The sequence below is a fragment of the Protopterus annectens genome, chromosome 3.part0 (genome assembly GCF_019279795.1).
Source record: "Protopterus annectens isolate FY-2018-M chromosome 3.part0, PAN1.0, whole genome shotgun sequence".
NCBI lineage: Eukaryota > Metazoa > Chordata > Ceratodontiformes > Protopteridae > Protopterus > Protopterus annectens.
In genome coordinates this window covers 101826232-101850096 of record NC_056731.1, presented here as the reverse complement: position 1 = coordinate 101850096, position 23865 = coordinate 101826232, and the positions used below count along the sequence as shown (strand labels likewise).

General features: G+C 43.8%; 1 protein-coding gene across 3 annotated transcripts in view; it reads left to right on the top strand.

The window, feature by feature from the left end:
- The window catches only part of RAPGEF5 (Rap guanine nucleotide exchange factor 5), a 1983710-nt gene that overhangs the window by 884394 nt on the left and 1075451 nt on the right, over positions 1-23865 (top strand). For all 3 annotated transcript variants that reach the window (XM_044064607.1, XM_044064608.1, XM_044064609.1), the window contains exon 13: positions 13441-13512. In XM_044064607.1, the coding sequence (XP_043920542.1) occupies positions 13441-13512 (72 nt within the window). The remainder of the gene's footprint in view (positions 1-13440; positions 13513-23865) is intronic.

Here is a 23865-nt window from a genome sequence, read left to right as displayed (position 1 = left end):
AAGGGCAAAGTTCACCATGGTGGCCAAGTGGTTCTTTTCCCGTGGTTAGTTTTTGATGTTCCAAGTGTCCGATGTTGTGCAGTTTCGGCAATGTCATCTTGATGAAGTGTTGATTCAATGATGTGGCAAGTTGATGATTTGAAGTAGACCCATATACATACATATTATTTTTTAGAAAGTGGAAAAGCTTATTCACATTGAGAGATAAATTAACCTGTAGGGTTAAGTGGATCTAGTCAGAGTTTGACCACATTATTTGATCAATATAGTTGAAGAGGGTTGTGAAGTGTATGGCTCTTGAAAAAATTGAAGAATATATACTGATAGGAGTAAGGGCATTGTGGTTTTAGAAAATGTGCAGAGTAAAGACTGATAACCGAGCAGTAAGTTAGTGCACTACAGGGTTTGTTGTGATCTGTTAGCATCATCAGTCAGCTGCATTCCATTTACTAAATGAAATGCAAGTTACAGTAGAAGAGGTTAGCACTCTTTGCACAGAATATCATTCCATGTGATTAATTATACTAAAATCCAAAAGGACTGATAAAAAAATTGCTGCACAGAAACTTGTGGTGCATTGAGCAACCTCATTCTGGTAAATAGGTATAAAACAAACCTCTGTGGGTGGGGAAAACTTTTAAGACTTTGTACAAACAAGAAGTTAAATTAAGAGCAGAAAAGGAAAGTATTGCATCTGATGTTGTAAATCTTTATTCATTCCTTACTGTTAGGACTTTGATTCCATCCTCGGAACTGACATGGCCGTTACCAAGCTTGCGCTAGCCACAAACTCTCAGCTAAGAACTACATACAATGTCCCTCTCATAGTCTCTTCAGATCTCATTTGCTGCATTCCTCGTCAGACGTGCCATGTCTTCTATTAAGCTAAGTGTAGTGTTTTTGTGATTTATCTGTATAATTACCTTTATTTAGTCAATTTTTCCCCTAACATTATCTCTTCGCCTTTAAACTTATATCTTTCCTACTAAAACCTACCCTCTACCTTCTTCGATAGTCTTTTTCATACCATCATTGGTATTGTCCCTCTCCCCTATCTTTGGTAGGCCCTTTTTCCCTACCACTTTGTGGTATTCCTTAGTACCATTGTTGGTACTCCTTTTTTCTTTCTATCTGTTTGTGTCTTTCGGCTTTTCCTGGTTAGGGGACGCCACAGCGGAACTCTGGTCCGCTAATGATTGGTAGTGGATTTTTACGTACCGGGTTACCAGCCCTGGCGCACAACCTTCAATGAAGGCATGCCCCATTCACGTATGCCTCCACACAGAAGGCACTCTAGCTGAGAATCGAACGGAACAACGTCTTGCAATGAGACGACAACGCTACCACTGCACCACCACCGCAGTTTTTCTTTCTATCTGCTAAAAAAAAAAAAAAAAACCTCTCCTATAACCTTGCTGTTGTTTTTTGATTGGTTAAGTTGTAGTTAGGACTGTAGTGTTTGTGTAGTTTCCGTGATGTCTGATAAAGTAAAACTAGGATTTAAACAGTGTGTAAGTGTGGGTGTAAGATGCCCAACTCAAACGGCCATGCCCGGTGTGTTTATTGTTTTGGCATTGACCACATTAATGTATCTTGTGATATTTGTTCTAGTTTCAGCAACTGGCCATTGGCTGAACATAAGACAAAGATGTTCATCGTGTTACACTGTTGCAGTCATCACACTTGGGTTATCTTCCATCAGGCGGTCCCGCAGTCGGCCCGAGTTCCAAAGTCTTGGTCCGGCGTCGGTTGCTGTCGCTTCTTCCCTGACGTCAGTGTGATAGGGGTATAAAAGAGGCAGCCGATGCCATTTTCTCCAGTCTTTCTTGCCACGCGGTGCCTGACGCAGAAGCAGTTCGCAAGTGCTGGTTGGCTGACTCCTGAGATTTCCAAATCGAATTTCAGACCGAAGTCTTCAATAAAGCTAAGTACCCCGTTAGGGGACCTTTTCTTGCCTCAGTCCGATGTCAGAAAAAGTTAATAATTGCATTTCTTGTGGGAAGCAAATACCTCATAAGGATTTTCATTCTTATTGTATCCCTTGCCTAGGCCCAGACCACGACGTCACAGGTTGTCGGTTTTGTGCTAGGTTTAACAAACGAACTATTAAACGTCGGTTTGACTTCGCCCGACATTATTTTGGTAGAAAATTTAATTATACCATGCCGTTGAAGCAACCGATGACCGGGATGCATAAAAAGCACAAAGATAAGGACAGGCAGCCGAGACCCATACCAGACACCGAGGCCTCTTCTAGGCCAGTCAGCAGTTCTCCGGTTTTCAGTGAGGTGCCTACGCAGCCCCTTCCAACCACTGATTTAGAACCCCAGCCTGCATCCGACTGCCAAGCGGAGATTGCAGGGCCTCCAGAACCTTTGTCTTTAGGCCCTTCCGACTCCATGGCTGAAGGGATTCCGGTGCAGTTGAAAGGCCGTCAGTTGCTGAAGGTGTCTTCAGACCAACTACACTTACTATTAAATCCTATGCAAAACTGAAAACTCCATTAAAAGTAAAGAAGCCTGTACAGCAGTCTCCAGTGCAAGGCCCCATGCCTAAGAAACAGATGCTTAAGATAGCCAAAGACTTAATTACCCTAATCAGGGGTTCCCATCCCCCACCTGACAAAAGGCCTAGACAGGAGGAGGACTACGCTTCCTCTGACCAGGTTTCCATTTCCTCAGATTCTTCTGGGGAACAGGAGTACTCTTTTCCCCCTTATGAAGACTCTGATGCTGAAGAGTCTATTCCTTCAGCATCTCCCCCAGAAGACTACTCTTATGGGGAAACTTTACATACCATGAGGGAACATTTTCACTGGGAAGGCCAGGATTACTCTGATTCTAAGAAAAGGCTCTGAGAGTTCCTCTTACTACCCCAGCACAGACCCCTTGCTGTTCCACCTGTGTTAAACATTGTGGATGATGTTTATTCAGAATCTAGCCTTAACCCAGATTCATTACCTCCTGCACCAGCCAAACCAGATAGATACTACAGAGTCCCTGACTCACATAAATTTCTATATAAAAGCACTGTCGCTGACACAGAAACCATTTCCCAGGGTCCCAAAGGGGTTAAGACCTCTATTGCTAAAAATCGTACCGTCTGAAAGGGATTCTAGAGACTAGACAGATGAGGAAAGAAAGTATATACCTCAGCTACTCTAGCTATGAGGACCTTAAATTGCCAGTTTCACATGCTGAAATATCAACAATATTTGATGTCTCAATTAAAACAAAAAATGAGCACACATACAGAGAAGCCTGATTACAAGGAAATGCAAGATTTGTTGCATGCAGCAGAACAAGTGGGAAAACATACTTTGCAATGTGGATTTGATTCATTGGAAGCTTCTTGCAGAGCAGCTGTAACAGAGTCTGTCATTCGTAGGCATGCTTGGTTAAAAGAACAGACTTTACCTGATCATGTTAAAGCAAAGTTATTGGATGCACTCTTACAGCAGGATGTTTTATTTGGTGTGAAAGCAGAAGAGGTTTTAAAGAAAATGGAGGATAAGGCAAAATCTATGCAGACGGTCAAGGATTTTTTACAGGTTCAACCACCTCGTTTCAGCAGAAATTGGCCAACCAAAAACTGGTCCTTTCCAACTTCTGACATCCCACAGAGGGGCAAATACAAATGCCCAAGGGGCAGAGGTCAGCCACAAGGCTCTTACAAGCCACGACAATGGGGTGCCACAACCCAGAAAGGAGAATACAGGTCTCAAACTATCAGAAGACAATCACAATGACTTACCCCTCAGACTGCCAAGCAAATCACTCTTGGCAGCTCCCTTGGGAGGAAAACTTGCACTTTTTGCAGACAATTGGCACATCATCACAAAAGACAAATGGGTCCTAAATATTGTAACTCAAGGATATAGGTTCCACTTTCACACTTTACCAAGGATAAAAGGAATGCCCAACCTGCCATCAAATCAATGGGCAGAGGCTCAAAGACAAATTACAGCACTCATGGACATGAGAGCCATTCAACAGGTTCCTACACAGGAGCAAGGACAAGGATTTTACTCAAGACTCTTTCTGGTTCCCCGAAAGGACAAAGGCTGGAGACCCATTCTGGACCTTTCAATTCTAAACACCTACCTGGAAGTACCCAAATTCAAGATGCTAACACTACAGCAACTTCTTCCCATGCTGGGCAAGAAGGCTTGGCTAGTAATGCTGGACCTCAAGGAGGCATACCTGCATTTCCCTATCAGACAAAATTGCAGAAGATACCTCTGATTTATAGCAGGTACAACTCATTACCAATTCTCTGCACTGCCCTTTGGCTTATCTACTGTGCCCAGGGTCTTCACAAAATGCCTGGCACCAGTAATTGCATACTGCAGACAAAGAGGAATCCAAATATATCCATACCTGGACGACTGCCTTATTCAAGCAGACAGCAAGGACATTCTTTTAAAACATCTGGCATTTGTAAAAAACCTACTAAGTTGCCTAGGGTACACAGTAAATGAAAAGAAGTCAAAACTAGTGCCCTCACAAGACATAATATTCCTGGGTGCCAGCTTAAATACAATGGCCCAGATGGCTTATCTCACGCCAGACAAGCAAGGACAACTGACTCAATACTTCAAAATGATGGCAACAAAGACCCAACTCCCTGCAAGAAATATTCTGCAGGCCTTGGGATTCATGGCATCTTGCATACTACTAATACCATATGCCAAACTGCATATGAGGAAATTACAATGGTACCTGAAAAGTGTATGGACTCAACACAGCCACAGCTTAGAAACAATAATACCACTGATTCCCTGCTTTCAACGGGAGTTTCTATGGTGGGCTCAGGCATGTCACCTCAACAAGGGTCAGCCTTTCACTTTGCCCACAGCCAGGCAAACAATGACAACAGATGCATCAGATTACGCCTGGGGAGCACACATGGGCAGGACAGTGTATTCAGGGCAAATGGTCTGCAGATCAAATGCATCTCCACATCAATCAAAAAGAGATGCTAGCTGTACAAAATGCCCTACAGCTTTCAAGGACCTCCTACATCCAGGGCAACTTCTAATAAAGACGGACAATACCACAGTGATGTGGTACATAAACAAACAAGGGGGCACACATTCCTACCCCCTATGCAGGCAAACGATGACCTTGTGGAACACAGCACTGACCTACCAAGTTCAACTACAAGCACAATTCCTGCCAGGAAAGAAAAATACATTGGCAGATGAACTAAGCAGAAATATCATGGATCCCCACAAGTGGAAACTAGACCCACAAGTATTCACAATGATAACTCAAAAATGGGGGAGCCCAGATATAGATCTGTTTGCCTCCCCACAAAACTACCAACTGTGAAAGTTTTGCACAAGGACATACCACACACTAGCTTGGAAAGTGGACGCCCTCTCATTCAGTTGGAAAACACTAACAGTGTATGCCTTTCCTCCACTGCCTCTTCTGGCAAAGATGCTGCTAAAAGCCAGATTAGAGAGGCCACAAATGATACTCATTGCTACAGACTGGCCACGCCAACACTGGTATCCTATATTAAGGAACATGGCTCAAGGCCCACCATGGATTTTACCTCAAATTCCTCACCTGCTGACTCAGCAAAACAATCAGATTCTACACCGCCAGCTCAAGACTTTAAATCTGGCTGCATGGCAGATTATCTAAACAACCAGTCAACACTTCTCTCTACAGCTGTTATGGATGTCATTCTGGAGGCCAGGAGACCCAGCACCAGGAAAACCTACTCAGATAAATGGAAAAGATTCTGCGCCTGGAACCAGGCTAAAGGCCAAAATCCTCTTGTCCAAATATTCCTCAGATTCTGCAATATTTAACTGAGATGTTGCACAAAGACCTTTCCTTTTCATCTATAAAGATCCACGCTTCAGCTATTTCAGCTCATTACAACATGGATCCTCCTATTTTTTCACATCCATTATTAAGACAGTACCTCAGAGGGGTTAAGAACATAAGACCACCCCGAAGAGCACCAACACCCTTCAAGCCAGCTTTTTCAGCTGATTTACAATTTTTATCATGGAAAACTGCCCTGCTGCTAGCAATAACTTCAGCACGAAGAGTCTCAGAGCTACAGGCCCTCATGGCAGTGGAGCCTTTCATAATTTTTCATCAAGACAGAGTCCTCTTTACGAACTAACCCTTCCTTTATGCCAAAGGTAGTATCCAGTGTGGCTCTAAACCAAACCATTCATTTACCCACCTTTTATCCAAACCCCCAGAATAAAGGGGAAAAGCTCCTATACTCTTTGGACATTCACAGGCATTTACGTTTCTACTTGGACAAAACAAAGGTTTTCAGAAAATCTGGTCAGCTCTTTGTATCCTATGCCGCAGGATCTCAAGGAAAGTCTATATCAAAACAGACCATTTCAAAATGGATAGGACATTGTATCTGTTTCTGCTACACACACCATGGGAAACCTGTACCTAGTAATATTAGGCCTCATTCCACCAGGGCTACAGCAACATCAGCAGCCTTCCTCAGAGGGGTACCAACCAAGGATATTTTGGAAGCTGCAACTTGGAGTTCAGTGCACACCTTCACCAAGCACTACCACTTACCTCTATACTCAAAAACGAGAGCTGGCTTTGCCACTGCAGTTTTGCAGGGCCTACTAGCTTCTCCAAACCCTGTTTAGTACCAACCGCCCAGCCTTAGCTTTGGGATTCAACCCAAGCGTGATGACTGCAGCAGTGTAACACGATGAACATAGTACAGTTTTGTACCTACCATAAATGTAGATGTTCGAGTGTTCACACTGCTGCAGTCCAGGTTACCCTCCCACCTTCCCCTTTTCTTACCTGGGTTTTATCTATAGCTCCCTGTTTATACAATCTCTAAGATGTATTTCTATATGGTGTATTTGCTTACAGCTGTAGCTATTGTTTTCTACTTATGTAATTTACTTAGGATTATGTATTGCCTTCCTATTTGGGGGCACCTGACATCTGGGGCAAGAAAAACTGAAGAAAATGGCGTTGGCTGCCTCTTTTTTACCCATGTTGCACTGACGTCAGGGAAGAAGCGACAGCAGCCGACGCCGGACCAAGACCTTGGAACTCGGGCCGACTGTGGGACCGCCTGACGGCAGATAATCCTAGTGTGATGACTGCAGCAGTGTGAACACTCGAACATCTACATTTATGGTAGGTACAAAACTGTACTTCATTCTGAAGGGTATGCTGAAAACACCCTTCTCGAATGCTCTTTCTGCGACGGAGGTCTCACCACCTTCTAAGCATAAGGATGTGAAAAAACATAGAAAAACGGAGTGACTCTGTTCCTACATCTCCATCCTCCTCGGCACTGGGCTTCTCCCGCGCCGTCAGTGCAGACTACTTCGGCACCAGGCTCCATGTCTTCTCCCTTGGTGCTGCCTTTAATTTTCACTCCAACCACTGTACCAGCTTTGGCACCATCTCCTTCAGTGCCAACCTTGGTTTTGACACTGGCTCCCACTACTGTACCTGCATCGGCACCATCCCCGGCCACTGTGCTGATGTCTTATACAGCTCCACTGACACCATCAGTTACGAAGGTTGAACACCTTCCCAGAATGAGATATTCTCCCCCTTATGACCCCTTTTTTGGGATACTAGTTTAGCCTATTTCTTGAGAGACCAGAATCTCCATTGGCAGTTTCATTTAGATCCACCAGGAGTCTTTCAGAAAAAGATGTAGTGAGGGTTGTGGACCAGCTTTTGGCAGCTAGAGGATTACCCACTCCTGCTAGGTCTTCCTTCCCTCTTGGAACAGAAGCTCCCACAGCATATTCACCTGTATATCCTCCTCCAGCCTCCATTCCCAGGTCCCGGAGACTTTGGTACCAATGGCCATCCCAGTGCACTCTGTCTCGGCTCTGACAACGGAGTCTTCCCTGTCAGCACCAGTTACTCTTGATGCGATGGTTCCATTGGAACTGGTGCACTCTCAGTGCAGTGACTGGGCTGTCGGCAGAGTGGCTCCTAGTTTGGTGCCTATTTTTTCGGTGGTGCCATCTATGGCCATGGCTCTCCCGGTAGCTACCGGTCCTCTCGGAGCTCCTCACCTGGAGGCGGGCTCCTCAGGACAGGGTGTGATCCTGGTTCCGAGGTTGTCCTTCTTGGTTCTGGGCTCCCATCCCTCCTTGGGCGGGCCTGCTGTCCAGGTGATGGAGAGGATCCTTGCCTCAGCAGGCTCGCAGTTGTCACCATTGGCATCAACACCAGAACCTCCCTCTAGCATGCAGCTGTCCCAACCACCTACTCTGGGATCCTGAGCACAGGAGCTGTAAGACATTCCCTTGAAGCGAGCTCTTTCTCCGGAGTCCTCTTCAGAAGATCCCACTGGGGAGCCACCCCGGAAGAAACTTTGCAAGAAGGAAGCATCTTGATTCCCCTGAGGAATCCATCACCGAAGACACCAATTGCAATGAGGGAGAAGGGTCGCCCCCGGTCTCCCCCTGAAGATGTCTCATTTGGAGGCATTCTAGAATTCCTCAAGCAGAGGGGAGACTGGAAGCCCACCAACCCTTCTTCGGAGAAATCTGTGTTCTTGCAGGTCTTCCGTGCTTGGCCATCTACTTCCTGGGTGACCCCATCTGTGGATGAGCTTATTAAACTTATTCTGCAGAAGCCCTGGAAGACCATGGACACAACACAGAGCCTCTCCCCTGGAGTCCAGATAAAATTTTATCCACCCCTGAAGACCAGCCCAATTGGTCCAGACAGCTGGTAGCTGATTCCAAGATTGTGGCAGCGGCCACCAAGAGGGAATTGGCAGAAGTTAGTTCCACTGTTCATCCCCTGAACAGGGAGTCTTGAGCTATGGAGTCAGACTGGGGAAACAGGCCAATGCTTCAGCGACATTTGCCATTCGGTTGCTGAATTATCTGGCACACTTTACTTGCCACCAAAGAGACTTAAATCTCAGAATTGTCTGCTTCTTTGGTTGGGGTACTGCCTAAGGAGGTGCGTGATACTGCTGCCTCCCAGCTAGCTACCCTAGAATCCATCTCAAACTCTTTGATGCACTTGATTTCTCACGCTATACTGGGGGGGGGGGCAGCTTGAGCAGCTACATCAAGCATCGCTATGACACAGCATGCTTGGATGTGTTTGTGTGACTTTGTGTATCCCTTTAAATCTTCCTTTGTCAATGCGCCAGTTGACGAATCTTCCCTTTTTGGCCCCAAAGTAGGAGACGCACTATCACGTAGTGAGAAGGACGGAAAGACCTTGTCTGCTGTGGGCATACATTTTTCCACCCCCCAAAGATCCTACTCCAGGAACCAGAGGGGAGGAAAATTGTGGTTCAAGAAGTCCCAAGGATCTTTTTGTGACACTCGTGGTGAGCAATCCCCTTGGGGCAGAGGGGGCAACTCATCCAGAAGATGCCCCTTTCTGGGCAGAGGGGGTCTGCACAACCAGAGTGCTAGAGATTCCTTCTCCGGATGACTTTTCCAGGCCTCCTGAATAGCGGTTTGATTGCTTTCCTCTGGAAGCAGTAGGGGATCGATTTTCCTTGCACCTACAGGCCTGGCAACTCATAACGACGGATGTGTGGGTGCAGAGAATAATATCCATAGGTTATCATATCCTATTTGGTCTTACTCCCAGACCCATAAAACAAATCCCTGATGTCCCACCCATTCAAAGGGAGGCTGTAGCCTTAGAAATCGAAAAGATGCTAAGAAAGAGAGTCAGCCAGCCAGTCCCACCAGACCAGAGAGGATCCAGGTTTTACTCGAGGTTCTTTTTAGTGCCAAAAAGACAGGGGACTGGAGACCAATCCTGGATCTTGGCTTACTAAACAAATTCATAAAACCTCAAAAATTCCAGATGGTCATGGTACAGTCCATCCTCCCCTTTCTGGGGAAGGACAACTGGATGTGCTCTATAGACCTCCAGGATGCGTATTACCACATAAAGATGGACAAATGCTCCCGGATATTTCTCCGCTTCTTGCTGGGAGCCAATCACTATCATTTCAGGGTACTGCCCCTTGGTCTCTCGATAGCCCTCAGAGTGTTCACCAAATATATGGCAGTCATAGTAGCTCATCTACATATACAAGGATTCCAGGTGTTTCCATATTTAGACGATTGGCTCCTTAACCGCCACGACCAGGAATCTTCTCATTCTCAGTCTCTCTTACACTCAAGGCTTTGCTTTTCACCTAGGTGTCATGATCAACATGGACAAATCACAAATGTCTCCAACAAGAGCAAATTCATTGGAGCAATCTTCAACACAATGTCCTGTCAAGCTTCCCTTCCTCCTCACAGGCTCTCAAAAATAAGAAGCCAAATTCAAGTCCTCCTTCCAAAAACATTTGTACCAGCACGCCTGGTACTACAGCTATTGAGATCTGTGGCAGCAACCATTACCTTAGCTCCACTGGTGAGATTGCACACAAGACTAGTACAGTGGCTCCTTTTATCACAATGGTCGATCCTAACCCACCCACTCGACCACATGATACACCTTACAAACGTTTGCAAGAAAGAAATGCTTTGGTGGATGAAGCCAGAATCAAATCTTTGGTGTCAACATTTCTGCTTTCCCCAGCCCAGGGTCATGGTGAACACAGATGCTTCCCTGTTAAGTGGGGGGGCATTTCCAGAGAAAGACCTTCCAAGGCACCTGGTCGCCCATGGCGGCCAGTTTGCACATACATGTCCTGGAATTGAGGGTAGTTCTCTTAGCTTTGCAAGCGCTCCACACATCCCTTCCTTCCGGGACATTTCAATTGGACAACATGTCAGTCGTCTGGTACATCAACAAACAAGGCAGAACCAGGTATTACCCCCTGTGTTGGGAGGCCATGAGAATTTGGCACTGGGTGATGGCTTCCAACAGTTTTCTCATAGCAACGCACATTCTCGGGAGTTCCAGTCTTATTGGGGACAATCTGAGCAGGAACATTTTGATGCCTCACGAGTGGTCCCTCAATCCTGTAATAGCGGATCAGATCTTCCGCCATTGGTGTGACCTGTTTGCTTCTCCCTCTAAACAACAAGTGCAGAAGCTTTATTTGCCCTGATCCCCCCTCAGGGGGAGTCACCGGGGGATGCTCTTACACACGATTGACCCCCGGGTCTGCTGTATGCCTTTCCCCCATTTTCTCTCATCCCGAAATTCCTCCAGAAAGCTCAAAGGTTGAGAGGCAGAGTGATCCTCATTGCCCCTTATTGGCCCCATCAAGTCTGGTTTCCATTCCTATGGCCTCACCTGATTCACAGCCCATGGATCCTGGATCAATCCCAAGGTATGCTGTCTCATCCTCAGGGACTGATTCACCCCAATCTTCACAGCCTCAAGCTCAAAGCTTGGTTTCCCCACTTTCGATGATTGCCAGGCTACCTGATATTTCATCCCCTGTTCATGAGATTCTTCTGGCTTCACACAAACCTACCAACAGGAACATTTTTTCTAGTAAGTGAACTAGGTTTGCTAGATGGACAAAAGAACATAACATAGATCACTTTTCCATGCCTACTTGAAGATCCTACAATATCTCACTACCCTGTTGCACACAGGAGCTTCAGCATCAACGATTACAGTACATTTAGCAGCTATTGCAAATTTATACAATGGAACGGACAATTCATCTGTTATGTCACACCAACTATGCAAAACCTTCATGAAAGGAGTATTACATGTTAAACCTCCTGTCAAGCCTCCTATAGACCCTTGGGACTTGACATTGGTGCTTCAGTCATTAACAAGTCCTCCTTTCGAGCCTTCTAACTCATGTGATATGAAATTTTTGTCATGGAGAAAACTACTTCTAGTAGACCTTATCTCAGCAAGAAGAGTATCTGAGTTGCAGGCCTTAAGTGTCGAGACCTTATTTGATTGTTCATAGGGAAAGAGTGTCCCTATATACTAACCTCCCCCCCTTTTTGCCCAAGGTCATTTCTGTTTTTTCTGGGTTTTCAATTAATCAATCTATTGACCTACCAGTTTTCTTCCCTCATCATTCAAATAGAGAGGAATACCGTCTGCATACCCTCTATGTTCATAGGCAACTTTGTTTCTACTTGGACAAAACTAAATCTTTCAGAAAAATGGATCAATTGTTTGAGGCCTTTGCAGGACCCAGATTGGGTAAGCCTGTCTCCAAAATGACTTTATCTTCTTGGCTCAGAGATGGCATTACTTTCATTTGCCATCAGAAGAAAGTGTCTTTACCTTCCAGAATAAAGGCTCACTCTACTAGATCGATGGCTACTTCTGTGTTTTTTCATTCCAGAGCCTCTATGGATGATATCTGCGCAGCAGCCACTTGGACAAGATCTCATACCTTTATCACTCATTACAAATTGGATTTGGCCTCCAGGGGATGAGCATCTTTTGGTTCTATGGTGCTCAGGAATGTCCTTCCTTAGGGCCACCCAGGACTCAAGTAGCTGGGGACTCGGTCCTAACAGTAAGGAATCAATAAAGATTTACAATATCAGATAAAGAAGTTATGTCTTAACATAGCATTCCATCTGTGTTGTAGATCATTATTCGTTCATTACTTCTCGCCCTCCTTCCCCCTGCCTGAACTCCTGGTGGACTTTCTGATTTCCTTATTAGTTGAGGTATTTGCTCAGACAGAGCCTCCTACTGTCACTTTTATTACTTCTATACTATAATGGTGGGCAAACTCAATCTGAAGAGACTATGAGAGGGGCATTGTGGGTAGGTCTTAGCTGAAAGTTGTTGGCTGGCGTGAGCTTGGTAACGGCCCTGTCAGTTCCGAGGATGGAACTGTAGTCCTAACAGTAGTGAATGAATAAAGATCTACAACACAGATGGAAAGTTATGGTAAGACATAACTTCTTTTTACTGATATCCAGGGGCACCCTGTCTGGATCAGATCCTTTATTCTAAATCAGAGGCTATACATGCAAGGAGAGCTTATTACATAATTCTCATCCAGTGCTTTTGGCTTTGAGAGACACCCATTATCTAATGCATAGTTTTCATTACAGCTGCATTTTCCATCCAATTTTTAGTAGAGTTGTGACACTGCAGTACCTTATAGCCATGACATTTTGTAAAAAATGCAAAATGTCCATATTACAAATGTATATCAATGATGTTAAAAATGTAGAAAATGAAAGTTGCATTTCTGCTGTTATCAAATACAAGCAGCAAGGTAGTTAACACTGATTCTGTTTTTTCATAATTAAATAATGTCATATGCATTTCTGTTTTGTTGTATGTATGGAATAACTAAGGACTTTGCATTGCAGATGACTTATTGATTTGATAGTTTGTATTATTACTGAGTTGCAATATTTTCTGAAAAGCAGTCTACTAGCAGTGTTTGTTTCATTGCTACCTTCCTGTTATTTAACTCAGAGTGATAGAAAAGTAAGTGTAGTGTCTGGTTCAGAATTTAGGTATATGTTTTGATAACTTAGCTTTGTTTATATTTTGTTTGATTTGTATCAAGGAATCGATGCTAATAAGGGCAAATTGCTGTTCTCCTAGTTCTGAAAATACAATGGAACCAGTGAAAAGTATGGTAAGTTACTGCAAGTTAAACGTTAATGAATATTACTAAATAACTGAAAAAAATATTTATGTAATAATATGGTATTGAGAGTAAGGAGTAATTAAGTGGCACAGTAATATATTTTTAATTCAGTGGAAACCGTATAATTGTTCTTTAGGAAACATATCCTCAGAAAATAAGTAGTCCATCCATCTCTTGAGGCCTTGACAACATATGTAGTGTCACCAGTGGCAGCCTTGCAACATTTGTTCTTACTGATCCCATATTTAAACATGCCCGAATTCTCCAAGTACCCATCACAACTACATGAAAAGGTACTTCCTTGCTGCACTGTGGAGTTCAAGGGCAAACAGATTAGGTGTACGATCGTCTATGTTTCATGGAGACATGTTGCAGCTTTACTTCAGGAGATTTCTGAATTTTCATTTTATATGTATTGATTCAGGTCTCATTTTACAAAACATCTGAACAAAAAGATTTGTGAAGATTCTGTGGAAGCATACTGAAGAAGCACAGATGGTCATATATCACAAAAACATGTATGGCATCCACTACAGTACATAGCATGAGGCCGTAAAACACTGTCAAGCAGAAGAAAGCGCAGTATATCACTGTTAATGTGGATGACTTTTTTTGGGGGGGGGGTAGTGGAGTAGACTTTAGTGAGAGTAAGATCAGCTAATAGTTTTAGTTAAAAGAAAACAGAGTGACTCGGGACATGGCCACATAATTTGGTTGTAGGGTTGATAAGATGTACAAAGCAGGGGTAGTTAAGTGAGTATCTGTAGTGGAAAGATGTACAAAGCAGGGGTAGTTAAGTGAGTATCTGTAGTGGAAAACTGAAGGATATACTGAAAGAGACCACTTGTAATGTAGGTGGAGAAACCTGATAAATAAATGAGCGATCGTATTTAGTGTGATGCAGAGCCAGATCAGCACAAGTTGACCTAGGCAACTACCTAGGGCCCGGTGCTGGCCGGGGAGGGCAACCATAACATTAATTAAAAAAAGTCCATTCTTTTAGGTTTTGTTAACACAAAAAAAAAAAAAAGAACAGAGCATAGGAATGACTTTAATGCTCAGTTGCTCTGTGTTAGCTCAGTTCCAGCCTCATTGGCAAATGCTTTTTTGAACATATGCAGTAGGGCAACAGGCTCACGATGCTGTTTTCAGCATTAATGGACAGGGGTGGAAAAGTAGAAAGTATGGGAAATAGCAATGGCTTACTTTTACAGCAAAAGTGATCACTCAAAGCACAATATTTTTTGAACTCCATACAGAAATTACTTACTTTTGCAGTGGTCAGTAATGAATTATGGAGATGCAATGGTTGGTTTTACAGTCCAGGTACAGTGCTAGTGTGTGTGTGTATGTGTGTATAAACTGCCCCAGTTAGGGGGCAGTGTCTGGTTAAGTGACTTGCTCGGAGTTATGAAAACTCCAAATGTTGTACCTTTACTACTGGAAGCAACTCCACGCCAGCCATCAGTCAATGTCAGCCATTAGAGTTTCTTAGTTTTTGTTTTTCACAGAGTAGATGTTGATGCAAAACCTGTTGTTCTGTTAACTCTTGAGTGATTTAGAGTTGTCTGCTCTTATCTTTCTTATCTTTCTCCAGTTTTTTAGAATATCTCTGATTTGGTTTCATATTTATGTGGTCTCCTGGCAAGTTACTTAAACTTACTGTGCTTTGGAGCAATCAGAAATTTGGGCTAGGCTCAATGGTCCCCTGGACTACAAGCCTAGTAACTACCTATGAATCAGAATAGTTATGGTGTAAATAAAGGAAATTAATTGTACTAAACAGGAGCATCATTATATGAGCCATGTTCTGTTGATGTGATCATTGGTTTCCTTATTCTGTTAAATGTTGACAGTGTGTTTATTATTTAGCTGTGAATAAATTAAAAAAACATAATTCCGTGAGTTTAATGCTAGTGTTTAACTATGGATGCATTTTTAATTTAGCTACGAATGCATTTTTAATTTACCTTGTTGTTGCAGGCACACGTGTCAAATGCACTGTGAGTTTAATGCTAGTATTTAACTATGGATGCATTTTTAATTTAGCTACGAATGCATTTTTAATTTACCTTGTTGCAGGCACACGTGTCAAATGCACTGTGTTTGGGCTGCAACAGTTCATTTAGCACTTAGTGCAGATGGGTAAGGCTATAACCTGTTAAAAAGCTGTATTCTGCAGTGCGTGGTTTGATTCCCACAGCCTTCATTTGTCTTCCATGTGACACTGCCAAGTTTATTTCACCTGTCAGTACTCTTGGGGATGTTCCTGAAAAGGAAGACTTGTGTCCAGTGGGTTGTTCTGGGCTTTTATAAAATGCTTTGTACATTTGCCTTTTGAATTCCTGCACCCTTCATATAAGTGCTAATTGGTACTTCACCCTTTGAGTACAATCTGAGTATAAATCCCAGCACGTCTTGTAGTTTAATGTGTTGCCAGATGCATTTTCTCTAAATGAGAATTTCAAAAGAAGAGAAATTCACTGATTCGAATGCTAAGTCAGTTTTCAATGTGAAATTTTTTGTTGTTAAAACAGCTGTCAGTGTTTTTCTGTAAAGTTTGAAGTAAAATTTTGAAATGCAATCCAAATCTCTGTGCTAATTTTAAATGTAAAGAAGAAAATACTATGTACACTAACTGTTTGTTAATTGGGAAGATACAGCCAAGTTATGGGATATTGCTATGGCTGGTGGGGGCCCTAATTCATTATCCTGCATAGGCCCTTATTTGTCCATGATCCATTTCTGTTGACTTCAGAGGTGTATGCTGCAACAATGCAACAGTATTACCTATTCAAATAGGCCAGACCTTTACTGAGTAATTTCAGAAGGGATAGCTATTCTTGATGACAGAGAAGACACAGGGAGGTCAAAAATAAGATGTTGATGTCATGCAAGCAAGTACCCCCCCCCCCCCCAAAAAAAAAGCAGTATGGTCTATGCAGTAACATTTCTAATTGTTGTGTGACTTGTGTGTTTCTGAACAAAAGCTGCCACAGTATTTGTTATGTCTTTAATTGTTTTGCTTTATTCATTGCACTAAAGAATGAATGAATTCATTAATATGCCTGAATTGTATAATATAGTCTAAGCATGTTACATTTTAGTAGTCTAAACATCTTGCATTTTAGCAGTATATTTTGCAGTGCAGCATCTTTTCCAGTAGCAACTTTACAGCCTCCAGCAATTGCACAGAAGTTGACATTTGCCAGGTTATGCAATCTTCAGCATCCTTTATGTAGCCATTGTAGTGTATTATTGTGTTAGTCTTCTCCAAAAGATCAGATTGTAAAGAATGTCTGCATTTAGCTAAAAACTGTTACTTTAGTTCTCTGAGCCAACTGTTAAAGTCTCAACTTGTTAATGAGATGATTCCTGTGCCAAGGGTGTGAATCTTTCTACCTTCACTTACATAATGTGTAACAGTGAGCAAATTACTTCACTACACTGTGCTTTGGAGCAGTTAGGAATTTGGGCTATGCTCCTTAAAGATTTCCAGGACCATATGCCAAGTAACTGTGAACCTGCTGTCATTGTTTGCAGCCATTTCCTATTGCATAGTTGAAATAGTTCAAGAAATGTTATGTCAATATCACCAGCACACCAATTTTTTAATACAACATGGGCAATTTATTTTTCAAGAGCCGGAGGCACTCCATTTGTAGATGAGGCACTGAAATTGAAAGCTGTTTAACAGCAGCAACCTCTGCATTAGTTACAGATGTCCTTCAAGGATGCAACTGCATTCCTGACATATGGGTTGTCCTGCCTCAGGCAGCCCTTCAGTCGGCCGGATTCCAAAGTCTGGGTCCGGCGTCGGCTGATGTCGCCCTTTCCCCGACGTCAGAGCGCCTGGGGTATAAAAACGTCAGCCAACGCCATCTTCTTCAGTCTTTCTTGCCGCATGACGCCCGAAGCAGAAGCAGTTCGCAAGTGCCGGTCGACCAGCTCCTGTGTTTTCAACTACTGAAGTCTTCAAAAAAGCTAAGTACCCCGTTGGGGACCTTTTCTTGCCTCAGCCGATGTCAGATAAAACTGTAAAAGTTAATAATTGTTTAACTTGTGGGAAACAAATACCTCATAAGGATTTCCACTCTTACTGCTTACCCTGCCTAGGCCCAGAACACAACGTCTCGGCCTGTACAGCTTGTGCTTCTTTCAATAAACGCACTCTTAGGCGTCGGTCAGAGTTTGCACAGGATTATTTTGGGGAAGATTTCTGTTATATCATGCCGTCGGAGCTTCCGACAGCACATTTACCTAAAAAACGGAAGGATAAGGACCGACACTCGCGGTCCGCGGTCTCGGCCGACACCACGCTTAGGCCTACCGCGAGTGTCTCGGCCTCTTCTGAGCCGGTTTCACAACCGCTACAGACTGACGACACCGCCCCACCGGTTACTTTGGTACCGGAGGCCAGCTCGGTGCTGGTTTCTGTTCTCCCCTCTGAGACCGAAGCCCAGGATATTCTGACTCCATTTCCGTGGACAAGACTACTCCAGCACGTGGGGCTGCTAGGCCTCCAGTGTCTATGTCCATTAAGGCCTACACACGTGCTAAGGCTGCCAAACAGGCTAAGTCTCTCCCTCCAAGATCTGTTTCTCTGGGATCCACTTCGGGATCTCAAATTTTAAGTTTAGCTGAGGACCTTATTTCTTTAATTAGGGGTTCTCAGCCACATCCAGATAGAGGCTCTCAGCCGCCTTCTGTCAAGAGGCCTAGGGTTGAGCAGGTAGATCCCCAGTCCTCCGATGAGGCCTCAGGTGATTCTGCACATTCAGACTACCAGGAGGAGGCCTTTCCGACCTACGAGGATTCTGATGCGGAGGAATCCATTCCCTCTGCTTCTCCTCCTGAGGGGTTTTCCTTTGGGGAAACACTTCATTCCATGAGGGAACACTTCAAATGGCAAGGCCAAGAATACTCAGATTCTAGGAAAAGGTTAAGGGAATTTTTAAAACTACCTCATCATAGACCCTTAGCTATTCCTCCTGCTTTAAATGTTTTAGATGATGTGTACTTAGAATCTAGTGTTTCCCCTGACTCCCTCCCCCCTGCCCCTGTCAAGCCAGACAGGTACTACAGGGTCCCAGACTCGCATCAATTTCTGCACAAGGGTCATACTGCTGACCCTGAAACTATTTCTCAGGGGCCTAAAGGGGTTTCCTCCACTACTGCTAAGAACCCACTTCATTCGGAAAGAGATTCTAGGGCTCTAGAAAGGTGGGGCAAGAAAGTATATACATCTTCCACCCTTTCTATGCGAGCATTGAATTGTCAATTTCATATGATTCAGTATCAGGCATACATGTTGGATGACTTGCAAAAGAAATTGGCTTCCCCTGAACCATTAGATAGAAAGGGGTTACAGGAATTGGTTTATAATATTCAGCAGGTTAGCAACCATTTCCTTCAGTGTGGATACGATGCATTGGAAGCTTCATGTAGAGCAGCAATGACCGGTGCGGTCATACACAGACATGCTTGGTTAAAGGAACAAACATTGCCAGACCATGTGAAAATTAAGCTTTTGGACGCACCACTAGAGAAACATAAGCTATTTGGTGCGACTGCACAAGAGGTTTTAAAGAAAATAGAGGAAAAGGCAAAATCAGTACAAACAGTCAAAGATTTCCTCCAGGTACAGCCTCCAAGATTCAGCAGGAATTGGCCTTCTAAGCATTGGTCCTTTCCAGACACAGACAAATTTCAAAGAGGCAAAAACAGACGTGGCAGAGGTAGAGGGCAAACTCGAGGCTCCTACAGAGGACGTCAATGGCAGCCTCCGAACCAGAGAGGTGGGGCAGGACCTTCCACTGCTCCGCAGGGACAATCTCAATGACTTGACTTTGACTCCGCCATCCAGGGCTCAATTAGAAGCACCTTTGGGCGGAAAATTATTTTTATTCTCACAAAATTGGCACAATATTACAAAGGACAAATGGATACTGGACATAATAGACAAAGGATACAGATTCCATTTTCATACACTACCAACAAGACATGGCAGGCCAAACCTGCCACCAAATCAAAGGGCAGAGGCACTCAAACAAATAACCAACCTACTTCAAATAAGAGCAATAGAAAAGGTTCCTTCTGTAGAACAAGGCCAAGGATTTTATTCAAGACTGTTCCTTGTTCCAAGAAAAGAAAACCAATGGAGACCCATTCTGGACTTGTCCGCACTGAATACTTACCTTATTGTGCCAAAATTCAAAATGCTAACTTTACAGCAACTCCTTCCCATGCTGGGCAAGGGGTCTTGGCTGGTAACTCTGGACCTCAAGGAGGCATACCTGCATGTCCCAATCAGACAAAGTTGCAGAAGATATCTCAGATTTCTTGCAGGCTCAGAGCATTATCAATTCTCAGCATTGCCCTTTGCCTTATCTACTGCGCCCAGAGCATTCACGAAATGCCTGGCATCAGTAATTGCACATTGCAGACTTCAGTGGATACAAATATACCCTTACCTGGACGACTGCCTTATACAAGCGGACAGCCAACAAGCCTTGTTAAAAAAACTCGGGCTATGTCATTCACCTACTGCAGGCCTTGGGATACACAGTCAATATTCAGAAATCAAGTCTGGTACCATCCCAACAAATACCTTTCCTGGGTGCCACACTGGACACAAACACCCAGATGGCATTTCTGACAAAAGAAAAACAAAAACAATTACCAGAATACTTCAGAAAATTAGCAACACACACCCAGATGACTGCAAGGAAAATCCTGCAGGCCCTGGGTTTCATGGCATCTTGCATTCTTCTGATTCCACACGCAAGGCTGCATATGAGGAAACTACAATGGTATCTAAAAAGTCTATGGTCTCAACACAGCCACAGCCTGGAAGCATTGATCCCACTCATCCCATGCCTTCAAAAGGAATTTCTGTGGTGGGCCCAAGCAAGCCAGATAAACAAAGGTCTGCCTTTCAGCAAGCCTCATAAAGTCAAACCATAACAACAGACGCCGCAGACTATGGATGGGGGGCGCACATTGAGGGCAGATACATTCAAGGACAATGGACACAAAAAGAAAAGCACCTGCACATCAACCAAAAAGAAATGCTGGCAGTGATACATGCAATCAAGGCCTTCGAAAAGTTCATGCATCAGGACCATCTACTAATAAAGACGGACAATACCACAGTTATGTGGTACATAAATAAGCAAGGAGGTACCCATTCCTACCCTCTTTGCAGACTGGCAATGAATCTCTGGGATATTTCCCTTCAATTGAAAATAGAGCTACAATCCCAGTTTGTACCAGGGAAGGACAATGCTCTGGCAGACAGCCTAAGCAGAAACATCATGGATCCACACGAATGGATGTTGCATCCAGACATTTTCTTACAAATAACTCAAGCATGGGGAAGGCCGGACATAGATCTTTTTGCCTCCCACCTCAATCACCATCTGAAAAAGTTTTGCACAAGGACATACCATCCTCAAGCATGGAAGGTGGACGCTCTCTCCTTCAGTTGGAACTCTCTAACACTATATGCCTTCCCACCTCTTCCTTTGATGACCAAGGTGTTACTAAAGATCAAGACAGAGCAGCCTAAAGTCATACTGATAGCTCCAGACTGGCCAAGACAACACTGGTACCCACTGCTATGGAGCTTGACACACACCAATCCATGTCTCCTTCCTCAATGGCCACTTCTTCTGACACAGCACAATTACAGGACACTACACCCCAGCTTGAAAACATTGAAGCTGACCGCTTGGAAGATTCCATGACTATTCCTCCGGATACACTTTCCAAAAGGGTAAAAGATATCATCCTGGAGGCGCGCAGACCTTCCACTAGAAAAACATACTCAGCAAAATGGAAGAGATTTCTTATCTGGAACAGCAAAAAGGGTCAAGACCCATCAGTGATGAGCATTCCACAGATCCTAGAATATTTGGCTGAAATGCTCCACAATGGCCTTTCTTATTCTTCCATAAAAATACATGCTTCAGCAATATCTGCCAAATACAACACTGACCCGCCTGTATTTTCTCACCCATTGCTAAGACAGTTTCTAAGAGGTATAAAGAACATCAACCCTCCAATGAAACCACCAGTGCCTGCATGGGACCTCAACTTCATGCTGGAAAAATTAACTCTTCCTCCCTTTGAACCAGCAGCATCTTCAGAGTTGAAATTTCTGTCTTGGAAGACAGCTTTCCTTCTGGCAGTAACCTCAGCAAGAAGAGTCTCTGAGCTACAGGCCCTTATGGCAATACAACCATTTCTCATTTTTCATCAGGACAGAGTTTCTTTGAGAACCAATCCGTCATTCATGTCAAAGGTGGTATCCAGGGTGTCCCTGAATCAAGCTATTCACCTGCCTACATTCTTTCCCAATCCTCAAAATAAAGGAGAGAGACTTCTGCATACCTTGGACATACACAGACAGTTGCGCTACTACTTGGACAGAACACAGTCTTTCAGAAAATCTGACCAGCTTTTTGTAGCTTGCGCTGCTGGATTGCAGGGAAAAGCAATTTCCAAACAGACAATTTCTAAATGGATTGGAAATTGCATTCGATTCTGCTACTCTTTTCATGGAAAAACTGTGCCAGCTGACATCAGGCCACATTCCACCAGAGCTACAGCCACCTCCACAGCCTTTTTAAGAGGAGTGGCAACAAAGGACATTTTAGAAGCTGCTACATGGAGCTCCTTGCATACATTTTCCAAACATTACAACCTGCCTTTATATTCCAGATCCAGAGCAGGGTTTGCCTCTGCAGTCCTGCAGGGCATTTTAGCTACACCATCTTTGTCTTAGTGCCTACCACCCCCAGGTTAGCTATATGGTATTCAACGCATATGTCAGGACTGCAGTTGCATCCTTGAAGGACATAGTACAGTTTTGTACCTACCATAAATGTAGATGTCCGATAGGTATGCAACTGCAGTCAGGTTTTCCCTCCCACCTACCCCTCTGTGGTATTCCTTTGGGTTCTACCCCTCATTTAGCTACCTGGGGTAATCTTTTATGGTGTATTTGTTTTTATGTTGTTGTACTTCTCTGGAATTTTTTCTCTATTTTCAAAATTTAGCCTTCCTTAGAGGGCACCTGGCATCTGGGGCAAGAAACACTGAAGAAGATGGCGTTGGCTGACGTTTTTATACCCCAGGCACTCTGACGTCGGGGAAAGGGCGACATCAGCCAACGCCGGACCCAGACTTTGGAATCAGGCTGACCGAAGGGCTGCCTGAGGCAGGATAACCCATATGTCAGGACTGCAGTTGCATACCTATCGGACATCTACATTTATGGTAGGTACAAAACTGTACTTTCTCCTAGGAGGAGTTTGAAGTTTGACATTTGCCAGGTCTTTGCAATGTGGGATGAAACTAGAGACTCGTGCAGACACAGGGAGGACAAGGGATCTATAAAAAGCACCTCTGTCTGAAACCAAAACAGTGATTCAAGCGTATGTGATGCAGCTTTGCTAACTGCTGCACCAGTGAGACGCACACATTCATAGGTTCATAGATTAGTAGTAAGCTAACTGCCCTTGCAAGCCATTTTAAGCCTAGCCAGTTATCCCTTGTGAGACTCAAACCCTGCACCTTGTGTTTGTAAGGCAAACACCTTAACCATCAGGCACCTTCCCAACCCCACTGTTAGCCTTGAGTTTACCTCACATTGCTGGTCTACAACCATCTATTATTTTTGACTTCTGGGCTTTTTAATTCATCATCCATGAGATCTCATAAAGTACTTATTTTAAATATTCTTTTACACTGTTATTATTGTTGGAAAAGAGAGAAAGTAACCGAGAATAGTAAAATGAATGAGGGAATTCAGAAGGGTCTATTTCAGCATTTCAAAAGACAAAAATGTTTAATACCAGTTGGCCGACACGTAAATGTCCAACTACGACATTGCCGAACAGCCAAATCACCGATTTCTTCCTAACGGAAAGAAAGTGGTTGGCCATTTCCTTACACCTGCCCTTTCCCTGACTTTAGTGCGGTCTCGGAGTTAGAATAATTAGTTGGGGGTGTGGGGGGCACAGCCCCCCACTTAAGAATGTTTGCTTGTGTTTGGCCATCCAATTTCATTCCAAGGGATTTGGCTGTTCGGCAATGTCATAGTTCGACATTTACGTGTCGGCCAACTGGTATTCGGCATTTTTGTCTTTCAAAATGCTGATATAGACCCAATTCAGAAGTGGTAGCTTTGTCACCTTACAGTAAGACGCTGTCCGATTCGATTCTCAGCTAGAGTGTCTTCTGCGTGGAGACATGCGTGAATGGGCGTACCTTCATTGAAGGTTGTGCATCAGGGCTGGTAACTCGGCACGTAAAAATCAACTACCAATCATTAGC